Source organism: Penicillium expansum (genome assembly GCF_000769745.1).
Source record: "Penicillium expansum strain MD-8 chromosome Unknown contig190, whole genome shotgun sequence".
NCBI lineage: Eukaryota > Fungi > Ascomycota > Eurotiomycetes > Eurotiales > Aspergillaceae > Penicillium > Penicillium expansum.
The window spans coordinates 484949-497181 of NW_015971406.1; the positions used below are offsets into that span (position 1 = coordinate 484949).

Here is a 12233-nt window from a genome sequence, read left to right on the forward strand (position 1 = left end):
GTATATCACCTCCACCGTGAAACCAATACCCCTCACGAATATAGAATCGCAGTTTCCGAAGCTGGGTAGATTCTACTTAATGATTTTTTATGGATTGTACAATACAGTTGCATAATAATGGGCAATTTTATGTTCAGGGGAGAAGAAGCGGGCCCCATAATTTTCCAGGTACAAGCAGTGTATTTGCTAGCCAAAAAACTGGACTGATCCCCTCATGACAAGTTAGGTTGTACACGTAATGTCGACAAAGACAAGGGCTTTATCATGCGAAGGTCTTGTAGATAAATGTTTATGTCTATCAAATTCCAGTGCTCTGGATTGGGGCCTGGAGCATAGTCTTTCTACTCCAACGTGGTCCCGGATACTCGCCATTTTTCTAACTTGTATGCACACACATTGCACCTCACGCTTTGTACTCCGTAGGGACTCTAGATTGTGATGATATTGTAGCCTTGCCTATTACCGTCTGATCCGAGAGATGCTAATAAATTGCTGAGACAGTCTCAAAATCCCTCATCCTCTTGGCTGAACGATCTTGTAACGTTTGGTGGAGCATAATAATCTGGGGCTCTAAGGGGCCAAGCGTTCAATAAGCACTTTCTTTTGATTGGAACTTCCTTCTTTTTCCTTCTTCTTTTCTCCTCAATTCACTTCATATCCCGGTGGACTAGACCTATTGTGGGGTCAGGTGACCCTAAAAACAGGTTCAGATAGTTAGTTTGCCGTTTTTTATTATTTTTTTCACAGATATCTCAATTCATGCAGTTTTCTCTGCCTTTTGCTCCCTATCTTTAGCTCTCAGAGAATCCAATTGGATCCGTAAGTATATGTTCCGTTGAGACACCTCACCAGCAATGACGGCAACACTACCCCTGGAACTGTTATTCCAGATTGCAACTCTTCTGCAAAATGATGGAAATTCTCTAGTTCCATGCACTTGTGTTTGTCGCTCATGGCAGGCGGCTTTTGAACCCCTCATCTACTCCAACCTAGCTGTCTATAGTGACGATAAACACAAAGAAGAGGGGCAACGTGGAATTTCTCTCCGAAATTTCCAAAAGCTCATATCCGGCGATCATGCTATACGGAAAACCTACATCCGAAAGCTTGAATACAATATCCTCGTCCCCTACGAAATCTTAGACTGGATCGCACGCAAACACCGGGAGAGTCCTGAAAATTATAGCACAGATAACCCTATCCGAAAGGACAACGATCTATCTTTTCAGACAGCTATGGTTAGCCTTTTCCAAGAGCTTCAATCATGGGATCAAAATTCCCGTCTGAGATTAAACCTGGCTATTCGAGGTCGTCGGCAAGGTCTTGCACCGGAACCACATACTCAGCATTCAGAAATCGCCGGTGACTATCGTTGGGATTATCGAGATGGGCATATATTATCGATTCCCCCATACAGAGCGCGGTTCCTCAAGGATATGTCGGATCTACCATATCTTCCGTGCATTGAGAAGCTCTCTTTTCTAAACCGTAATCAAATCTGGACTGGCGCAATGCGGACTATAATTCAACGTTGTACCCAAATCGTTGAATTGGAGCTAGATCTTGAGGAATTCGTCCGTCCAGACCACCTGGAGTATATACAGGCACGTCGCGAAGGTGAGCTATATCCTTTTTGCTGTGAACTTCCATTAACCCTAGGAATTTTACTAATAGCTATATAGCGTTGTCTTCTTAAGTCGATTCTATTCCGAAGAGCCTAAGAGTGCTACTCTATCAAGGACATGATGATGCCCCGTGGAAACCGGCCATGTCCCCACTCAATGTCATCCCTTCTGGTGTTGATAGTGTGAGCTCCAATTTACGAGATCTCAGTATTCACCTTCAGCAACTGAAGTTGGTGAACACCACTATCGCATATGACTTTTTGTGTCCTTTGGATGAAAAAGGTCAGCCTAAACCGGGTTCTTTGCAGTTGAACTGGCCCTACCTAGAGGTATTAGAACTTGAGGGTATACCACCTTGGCTTCCTTCAGGTAAGAAATCGGTCCCTCCTGGAACAAGAAAGCACCAAAAGAAAAAGTTGAAGTATACCCAAGACGTCTAATAACAAACAAATCAAACAGGAGAACCAACTTATCATAACACACCGGAAGACCAAGGCGAAATTAACGAGATTGAAAATTGGGAAGACGTGATATGCGATGTCGAAGCGGGATGGGGCTGGCCGGAATTACCGACTGAAGAACATTTCCATCGACTTCTCATATCGCTCGGCTATGCGGCCCAGCGCATGCCCCGTTTAAAGAACATGAAAATTGAGGTGGAGAGCCATCGCCAGTTTACCTCCTGTCTCCAGAACAAGGCCGACCAGATTATCTTGAAATGGGAGTGTTTTTACCCATATCGGCCAGATATTCGGATGGCAAAGGCGTGGGATTTTGACTTGGATGATGTGAAAGGTCACCCTCAATACGAGGATAAAAGTTCTGTGATACTTCGGACCTGGCCGCCCAACACCCCTAACGCATTAAACCCCGAGAGACCTTGGAACGAAACTTAAAAAGCATTGGCGAGTCGCCACTGGAAGACAAGGAAAGTACTACAACAAACGTCTGAAACCAATGATCCAATAGCATGGAAAGCTACACTAGTTAGTCAAATAAACGAGTTGGTCATCATAGTACAACCAATAGGCCCCGAAAGAGGCAATGGATAACGGCCGAGAAGCCATTGCGAAACACAAGGAACAAAAGCAAGGACCTTTGTGAGAGCGTTTTCAATTTGGGGTTGCAAGGAGACAATCCTACTAATTTCCCCGACGCAACTTCGTTTGTTAGCTATTTCCATATAATTATCGTGTGCGTAGGGATCACGGGCACGCTCAGCGGCATCACGTAATTCGCCGGAGGGACTTCGGGACTACCTAGTGACGCAGTACAACCCCAGTGGCAACCCCCACCGTCCTTGAACTTCTTCTGCAAATTCTTGCAATGTGCATGTATGTATGCTATGCAACCATGGTCATTCAATCCTAATCCGGGGAGATCTTCGGTCAAGTGGAGCAGAGGGGACTGGATAAAGTGGAATACAGTACGGAGTATGGATTGCCAACCAAATTCCCGAGCTCGTACCATGTATCTGGTGCGATTGCTACGACAGGGTCTAACTCCCCTCTCGGGAAGAGAATGGTTGGGTCTGAAATACAAAGATACTGGGGGGCCGTGTAGTCAGAGCTCTAGGTGCATTTCAATTGTGCGAACATAGTCAGCACCCTGATGGGGTTCTCGGTATTGATTATGTAGGTCCTGTTGGAGATTTCAAGGTTGTTCAGGATGTGTGCGCTGTGCGCTGTGCCCTGCATTTTGTGTTCGGGCTGGTTAGGGCTGGGAAGAGGGGTTGAGTACGGAGCACTGGATACGGATTGAAGTGAGACAGGTGAGATCTTGCAAACTGAAGAGCCTAGATTCCAAGGACGCTTAAATGGTTCGGAGCACTCCGGATATTCGCACAATAGAAATCTATTAGATCGGCACTATTCTCTCACTAAAAATCTAAAAATCTAAAAAGACTAAAAATTAAAAAACTAAAAAAACGGCTTGAAAACTTAGACCAAGTCCAGACCGTTGGTAGTGGAGAGGATTGAATTGCTACAATAATAGCACTCCGTACTCCGTACGGAGTACACAGGTAAAACATGTCATCCCAGTTGGATTGGCTTAAAGGTCATCTTTGTCTTACACATTATCCAATCACATCGGTATTCACACCCTCGGGGTCCGATACAATACACGTCAGACTGCGAAAAGGCAGACTGCATTTATTCTGACCAGTCTTCCCCTGGGGTGCATACCTTGTACGAGACACACGTGATTTGCAAGGAGACTAAAGACATCTGCAGCAAGATATGATGAAATCTCAATACATAAATATGAAAAAGAGCGGATATGGTATCCCTCGTGAAAGAACCTTGAAAAGAAAGAAAAACCTTGCTGCCTCTGATAGGTCAACTGGTCAGGTACGAGAGGCAAAATATGTGGGTCGTGAAACACCACAGGTAGGCAGTAGGATCGTTGGATCGGCTGAAGCAGCCGTCGGTCTATCCCCAGAGGAGATTAGGGCCAGGAGAAAAGTGGCCTGTGTGGCGCACAAGCCCCTGGGCGCTTTTTTTGTTCCAATGAGAATCTACCGGGACATCCGGCTCGGGTACCTGGAAGATGCGATTGTGATATTTCCCGTGTATATGTTTTATGTACTCGGTAGGATATCACATATGATGGGAGTAGGATAGAGTGTAAGGAATGAAAGGAGATGAGTTGTCCAATGGATCGTGGCTTGATTTGGACCATGGGTTTGGTGAATAAGTGGGGACTGGTCACCATCGAAGTGGGCCATTTTCCTCTTTGGTGCCTTACCTTTGGTATTTTATAAAGTCGAGACTCTTCCCCCCCATTCTCTTTCTTCTCAGTCCATTCCTTCCTTCTTGCTCACTCACATTCCTTTCGAGTGCCTATTCCTGCTGTGCAGTTGATCAATCCTTTAACCAACATCACACACACACTCTCTCAATTCATCTATTCTGATTCTTTCGCAATGGCTCCTATCACCAAGACTCTTGCCCTTGCTGGCGCTTTCTTCGCATTGACTGGCTACTCGGCTCCCGTTGCCAAGCGCGCCGTCGTTTGGGAGACCGTCACTGATATCGTCTGGACCACCGTCGATGTCACCACCACCATCTACCCTCAGGCCACTCACGCCGCTACTGTCGTCCCTGTGGTCGCCAACGCTGTCCCTACCACTACCGCTGCCCCTGTTGTTGTCTCTACTACCAAGGAGGCGGAGAAGGCTGCGCCTGCCACCACCTCCTCTTCCACCACCACTACCGCTGCCGCCGTCCCCACCGTCGAGGCACCTGTCAAGGAGAAGGCTGCGCCCACCACCACCTCCTCCACCACCACTGCTGCTCCCGCTGTGCCAACCACCACCTCCACCACCACAACTGCTGCCCCCGCTGCTCCTACCGTGGAGGCCGAGACCTCTTCCGCTCCCGTTGTAGAGGCTCAGACCTCTTCCACCGCTGCCCCTACTACCACCAGTGCTGCTACCAGTGCTGCTACCAGCGAGTCTACCAACACCGAGACCACCAGCAGCAGCAACACCGGCGTCTGCTCCGAGAGCTCCCCTTGCGACGGTGACATCACCTTCTACGACACTGCCACCACCGCCACCAACCCCAGCTCCTGCGGCACCACCAACGATGGTACTGTCGAGAACGTTCTCGCCCTGCCCCATGGTATCATGACCGACAGTGACTGCGGCAAGACCGTCACCGTCACATACAATGGCCAGACCGCCACCGGTATCGTGGTCGACAAGTGCATGGGTTGCGACAACGAATCCGTCGATCTGTCCCGTCACTTCTTCGCCGAACTGGCCTCCATGGACGCTGGCCGTGTCAGTGGTGCCAAGTGGTACATCCACTAGACGCTGCGTCGATCGCGCGTTAGTGTTGATGGCCATCATTATGAATACGAACAACGGACACATCTCTGGTAGATTGCGCGAGCGGATATGGTCTTGACGACTCTTCCCTCTTTTTCCCCTTCTTTCCACTTCGTTGTGATCATTTCTTCTTCTTTCCTACTCTCTCTGAGAACCCAATCATTCGTCTCTCAGAGAGACCGGGCCCTTTTTTACCATCCGTCCACTCTCTTGACCCAGGATCTTTTTACCATTTCGCGTGTCCCTAGCGGATCGCATTCACATTTTACCCATTTTTTCACGTTCATAGAATTTTCTTCTCTTCGGAGTCTTCTTGCGCAATACTACCTATGATGGACCTCATCCGGCCATAAAACATATGCTTACGATCCCCGCGCGCATGCTGGCAAGTCATGGACGGTTTGATTCTCTTGACGAGATCTCGAACATGCAAATGCGACAGGGCAATTATGATTACGATGATCATGCTCGTGAAACGCAAAAAACCCCCAAAAAAACACAGGCCATATTGCAAGAGACGGATCATTGAATGAAATTCGTTTCGTTTGACTTGTATTTGTTTGCTCAAGTAGTCTCTCGAGTATTCGTAGTAGTATTTCGGTATTATTTTCGAGAATTGTTTGTTAGTACGAGTACGCAGGAGTGTTGCCTGCCCACTTTTGAGACTGTCGGCCCAAAACGGGAAATGAATTACGACAACGCAAGGCTAGTGACTATATTGGTCCATGCTGAGACAACTGCGCCTCACTTCTAGTGGGCCTCTCTTTCCAGGCTGTGTGTTTAGAGTTCTATTGCGTTATTGTGTTAAATTTGGATCTGCTGAGAACAAAGCGCTCCGGCGATCTCTATGTCTTGCCTGTCTATAATCTAGCCCCATACCCAATCATATCGATCAACAACCAGATAACCCAACTCAATCGAATACCACACCATTCCTCAGCGTTCCAATACCATCAATAAAAATATCCATCTGCGTTCCAAGAACAAGATATTTAGGCGGCGAAAGACCGGCGCCGACACCTAAGAAAACAAGTTAGCTCAGCCAATTCCAAGGCATACAAACAAAACAAATAAAGACAAAAACTCACCACCAGGCGTCCCCGTCATAATAACACTCCCCTTCTGCAACGTCGTACCCTGCGAAAGATATGACACCAAATATGCGCAATCAAACAAAAGATCCGCAACATACTCCTCCTGCCTAACCTCCCCATCAACAATCGTCTTCAGCAACAGCTTACTAGGATCAGCAATCTCGCTCGCGGCAACAAGACACGGTCCCAGCGGCGCAAACGTATCAAACCCCTTAGAGAATCCCCATTGTGGGACACGCCCCGCAAGTGCCGGGTCGCGCTGCAGCTTGCGCGCGGAGATATCGTTTCCGACTGTGTAGGCAGCTACATAGGAGAGTGCATTCTCTGGGGAGATGTTCTTAGCGTCACGACCGATTACAAGACACTGTGGGCGTTTGTTAGTATACCGATAGTCTTTACCCAGGAATGGGTATTCGTAAACAGGGAACTTGTCTCACCAGCTCGCCTTCGTAATCTGCCTGTGAGTCCTGGGCGATCTGTGGGATTGCTACTGGTGCGCCGTGGTCGTGGATTGTGGTGTTTGGCTTGAAGAAAATGAATGGGAAGGGGGGTGGCGTGCGGCCGGCTTCTTTGACTGTTGACACGATAGATATGTGTATAAGTAACTGGTCTTCGGGTGTTCTCGTTTGATGATAGGATAGGAAAACCTACCATGCTTTGCATAGTTCAATCCAACACAACGCAGAATAGGTACATCTGCCTGCGCCAATGGGCCTAGTACGGTCTTCACGGAGACGATTTCGTCGGTAACGCGTGTTTTGCCTGTGGTGTCATAGAGGTCGTCGCCTTCTATTACACGTGCTTGTAGCTTGTCAGACTCGGTTATAAAACCTAGGTCTGTTGTTGGGGTTGGGAGGATGGGCTCGCCGCGTAGGATGCGGCCGTCTGTCGCGATGAAGCGAATTAGGCGTTTCCATGGGAGAGACATGTTTTCTGGCTCTTTTGTTATCGGTATTGGGTTTGTCTCTATTGGAATTGGCTTATAGAGGGGCACTCATTCCGGGCGTTGAGGGGTTATATGACTCTTTGCTTGTCGTTATGGCGGGGATAGGTCGGGTATACCGGGTTTCTCGGTTGTAGTTCCGGGATGGTGGTTTAGTAGATAACCAAATGAGAAAAAGAGCATGCGGGGAAACTGGGGTATGACTGGTATGACGAAATATTCGGACTTTGATCCTTGAGTCGGTTGATGTGCGACTAGTTTTCTTCCGGAAATGACTAGACTGATATTGATCAACAGAAGCAAAGGGGAAATCATTATATATCTGATACCGATTTACACAAAAATGAAGAGAGATTGGAACGAGGTATACATCGAATATGAGGTTCCGAAGAAATTATGATAGGTATGCATTCATCTAAGAGCGAAGTAGTATATTTTGTATGAAAACTTCATTTTCTACAATTCCGATTTCTTCCAGGCTCGATCAATCTCTTTCTCGGCATCATATCCATAGCACCACATCTGAGTCGCCGGGTCACTCCACTGATTAGGGCTATGACTGAAAGGCAAACCCAAAGTCTCAGGCTTCATAGCTACATCACGGGCTTCCTGAGTCGGCCCATCGGCGAAATGCCACAGCTTTCCATTCAGAAGACTGGCCTCCTGCATCATTCCAGCTCGCTCGATGCGGACCTGCTCGAAAATACTCAATGCTTTGGGGATGTCTGCGGTGTTCTCAATTTTAGACAGTGAGCGTGCTAGTGCTGCGCCGTCTTCGACAGCCATTGCCGCGCCTGTGCGATTTTAGTGAATTTTAGTCACTTTGTTATCAATGTTAAGTGTGCTTTTGCACGTACCCTGTGACATGTAAGGCAGCATTGCATGTGCTGCATCTCCTAGGAGTAACACCTTGCCATTCATCCAGCGAGATAAAGGGACTCCACTGATCAATGGCCATTTGATGGTTTTCTCGATAAGTCCGATAATCTTCTCAAGCCTAGAAATACATTAATAGAGATATAATATAAGCCCAATTCATTGGTACATACCGACTGTCCCATCCTTGGAACTCGCGTCTCATATCCCCAAGAGTATTTTGCTGATCCCAGGTTGAGGGGTCACTGTCATCTGGATGCGAAAGAACCATGTTGAAAGACTTGCCGGCTCCGATGGTGTATGTCATTACGTGCCGCTGATCACCGACCCTAGCAAAAGGCTTAGTTGAGTTTCAAAGATCCTTTCATACTTGTACTGACCATATATTGAGAGCTGGCTTTTCCAACAGCCAAGAAAGTTCCGGGTCTTCCTTGATGCGCTCCACGTCCACAGTAGCTCGGTAAGCTGCGAACCCGGTCTTCTCGAATGAGGGCTTGCCGCTCTGGTCAAAAATCCCTCGAGCAACCGACTTAACACCTATCAACGATTAGAGTCGGTCATATCTATCTGAATAGCTTTGGGATATATACCATCTGCAGCAACGATCAAATCAGCCGAAGCATTTTCACCATTCTCGAGAACAATGCTCGGTTCCTCGACGTTATATCCCACAACTCGCGAAGCAACCTTAACCGTGACACCCAGATCTAGCGCGCGTTGATGTAGCGCAGAATGGAAATTTGCGCGGTGGATCACATAGTACGGCGCGCCGAACCGTTCTTGGAAGCTCGGGATGAGTCGCGTGAGCCCAATAACATCCCCTGATTGCCAGCGTCGGAAGGAAATGAACTCTGGCTCGGTCACATACTCTTTCAGATATGGGTCCAGACCGAGTCTGCTTAGGAGGCGGGTTGAGTTGGATGGGATTTGGATACCAGCACCGACCTGATATAGGTGATTAGTTTCGGTTGACATCAATGGAGGAGGATTAGTACTTCTCCGAGCTTCTGTGCTTGCTCGTAGACAGTCACGGCGTGGCCGGAACTTGCGAGCGCGATGGCTGTTGCTAGTCCGCCGAGTCCAGCGCCGACAACGATGATGTTTAGGCGGACCTTTGAAGGAAGGGTCTTTTCACACGATAATGGATCGTTTAAGAATTCGAGGCAATTGCTGGGATATCTTGGGATCTACGGATTCATTAATATATAGGAATCTCACATTGCCATTCCGGAATGCAACTCACCTTCAACGACGCCTGAGAAACATGGCCATTGACCTGACCGTTGGACACCATCTTGCCTACTGTCACTTTCTTTGTTTCAAGAGAAACAATCGGAGCTCATCAACAGCGCATATCGTCGGACCACCGCCTTTAATGACCCCTCAGCTGGGAACGCACCGGGGAAGACTATCCGGTGTTTCCCCGGACTGTAGCAAGAGCCGACGATTCTACGAAAGTCAAGATATATTTCAGGGATCATTTCTCCATATAATGTAGATAATACGATCCAAGGATCTTTCTCATTACCAGAACAATCCCAACAATGTCTTCTACCCAAGTGGAAAGTGTCATCGACACAGAGGAGCAGCTTCTCGCTGACCTTGAAGCAAGCAAGACCCTCCCTCTGTGGAAGCAGATGGCACGTCTGAACCCACCCGCGCCAAACCCAACAACAGTCCCAAATGTCTGGAAGTACAGCGCCATCAGACCTAACTTGGAGCGCGCTGGAAAGCTCGTCCCAGCAGACCAGGCTGAGCGCCGGGTGCTGATGCTCACCAATCCAGCTCGGGGTATGTACAAAGCTATCCTTTGACTGCGCATCGCGTTTTACCTTTCTATTTACTATATAATGGGAAAACCCTTTTCTGAACTCTTATCAAAGATGCCCCCTTCACCACCGACACCCTCTATGCTGGTCTGCAGCTAGTGATGCCCAACGAGACCGCACGTGCTCACCGACACACGGCCTTTGCCATGCGTTTCATTATTGAAGGCCAGGGCGGTTTTACTGCTGTCCACGGCCGGCGCATTACGATGCAGCGCGGAGATGTCATTCTCACCCCGACCTGGAACTACCATGACCACGGCAAAGATGGTTCTGGACCTATGGTGTGGCTGGATGGGCTGGATTTGCCTAACTTCAGGCACTTCCCTGTGCACTTCGTAGAGCACTTCGATAAGCCCCGTTATCCTGCGGAGAACGTTGATAGTACCACTTCGCCGTTGGTTTTCCCGTGGTTTACCATGAAGGCGCAGTTGGATGGGGTTACTGGGGAGTGGGTTGCTAAGAGATATTTGAAGGAGGATGGGCGTGAAGGTATGTTTTCTGTTGTTCTATTTTTTGACTCCGTAGATGAAAGGATGGCTAATGTTTTCCATAGTGAGTCGCGTCCTTGGAGGATGTGCTGAGCGAATTTCGGCATCTAAGGCTTCGCCTTCCCGGCGCGAGACTACGTCTGCTGTGTATCATGTTATCACTGGCAAAGGCTACTCGACTATTGGTGATAAGGAATATACCTGGGAGCAGGGTGATACCTTCTGCGTTCCGGCATGGTACAAATACCAGCACTTTGCGGATGCTAAAGAACCGGTCTATCTGTATCGGTTTGATGATAAGCCCATGATTGATGCTTTGGGCTTCTATCGGTCAGAGGATATGGATGTTGAGTCCCTTGTGGACGAATGAGGCCTTTAGTGTAATATGACTGAATAAGGATAAGAAGCTTATGGAACTTAAGATGGAGAATATTAGTAGACTACGCCAAAACCCGCAAACCCGCAAACCTGAAAAAACCCAACCCGTAATAGGTTATAGACTATATTAGGTAACCTATATAGGTTAGGTACTAAATAGTATAAATATAGGAAGAGTCTAAATTATATAAATTATCTAGTTTTTACTTATATTTTATTATATTTACTTTTTATATATTGACTATTTGCCTTTTTAACCTTACGGCTTCATTGAGTGCTCCCATCCAGACCTTAATCTCGGCCCACTACCAAGCATCATATCACATAAGCACTAAATGGCTAGGTAGTGTGGGTGAGTTTTCTTTTCTGGCAGATCAAGCGGTCTGAAACCTGCTCCTCTGAAAATTTGAATATTTTCTTACACTGTAACTGTACTGACCATGGTGACCCCGATTGAGATGAATAGTCTAATGTCTCTAGATGATGATAGCCCCCATGGCCAAGAACCTCGCACGCAATCCAGACCTAGCGGTCAAATAGAGTTGACCTCTCCGTCAAGGAGGTCTCAGCATGAAGAGCTCCAGGGGCCCAGAACACAAACAAAGCTCGACAATGAAGAGCAGATAAAGGAGAAAGAGACCCTGCCTCTCAATTCTTCCGCGCCAACCACAGACCTAGACCAACAAATTCCAAATTCCAAGCTTGATCTCAATGAAGAGGCTAAAGACTCCAAGAGCCCACAAAGAGATAGAATTTAGGAAGTCTAAGTATATAAACTATCATATATACTATTAAGTAGAATACTAGGATAATTTAACTAAGTAGCGAATACTAAAGATAGGAAGCTAGGTACAATATATAAGCAATATTATCTAGTCCGACCTAGACCTATTACTAGGTCTAAGGATTAGACCCAAAACCTTACCCAGACTAGGTTATGCGGAAGACTATATAAGACTAATTTCTATCAATATTGCAAATTCCATGAACCCATTAGGCCTTCTTCCAAACTCCATTGCTCTTCACATAAGCACCATTGGCGATACAGTCGGGGCATGGATCCCTTTTGGTTTGCCGAGGTGCTCTGTTTTCTGGATGATGCCGCACCTAATAATCGTATAATTCATAAGCCACACTTATCAACAAAAATTCTAACCACAACAAA

At 47.3% G+C, this 12233-nt stretch overlaps 5 protein-coding genes across 5 annotated transcripts; 3 read left to right on the forward strand and 2 right to left on the reverse strand.

Moving 5' to 3' along the window:
• Positions 1–854: 854 nt before the first annotated feature.
• On the forward strand, positions 855–2521 carry PEX2_058250 (F-box protein; the record flags this gene model as incomplete). The annotated part of the gene is made up of 3 exons (XM_016743099.1): positions 855–1617; positions 1740–1994; positions 2085–2521. The coding sequence occupies 3 exons, from the start codon at positions 855–857 to the stop codon at positions 2519–2521; spliced, it is 1455 nt and encodes a 484-aa protein (XP_016595821.1).
• Positions 2522–4551: 2030 nt separating this feature from the next.
• PEX2_058260 (RlpA-like double-psi beta-barrel domain-containing protein) lies at positions 4552–5989 on the forward strand (the record flags this gene model as incomplete). Its single annotated transcript, XM_016743100.1, has 3 exons — positions 4552–5412; positions 5515–5700; positions 5750–5989. The coding sequence occupies 3 exons, from the start codon at positions 4552–4554 to the stop codon at positions 5987–5989; spliced, it is 1287 nt and encodes a 428-aa protein (XP_016595822.1).
• Positions 5990–6373: 384 nt separating this feature from the next.
• On the reverse strand, positions 6374–7482 carry PEX2_058270 (fumarylacetoacetate hydrolase family protein; the record flags this gene model as incomplete). The annotated part of the gene is made up of 4 exons (XM_016743101.1): positions 6374–6480; positions 6549–6918; positions 6992–7128; positions 7206–7482. The coding sequence occupies 4 exons, from the start codon at positions 7480–7482 to the stop codon at positions 6374–6376; spliced, it is 891 nt and encodes a 296-aa protein (XP_016595823.1).
• A 471-nt stretch (positions 7483–7953) lies between these two features.
• PEX2_058280 (uncharacterized protein) lies at positions 7954–9667 on the reverse strand (the record flags this gene model as incomplete). Its single annotated transcript, XM_016743102.1, has 7 exons — positions 7954–8291; positions 8355–8494; positions 8547–8702; positions 8754–8910; positions 8964–9318; positions 9369–9560; positions 9617–9667. The coding sequence occupies 7 exons, from the start codon at positions 9665–9667 to the stop codon at positions 7954–7956; spliced, it is 1389 nt and encodes a 462-aa protein (XP_016595824.1).
• A 250-nt stretch (positions 9668–9917) lies between these two features.
• Positions 9918–11060, forward strand: PEX2_058290 (cupin domain-containing protein; the record flags this gene model as incomplete). Its single annotated transcript, XM_016743103.1, has 3 exons — positions 9918–10164; positions 10257–10691; positions 10756–11060. 3 exons carry the CDS (start codon positions 9918–9920, stop codon positions 11058–11060), a joined length of 987 nt encoding a protein of 328 aa, XP_016595825.1.
• Between the last annotated feature and the right edge of the window lie 1173 nt (positions 11061–12233).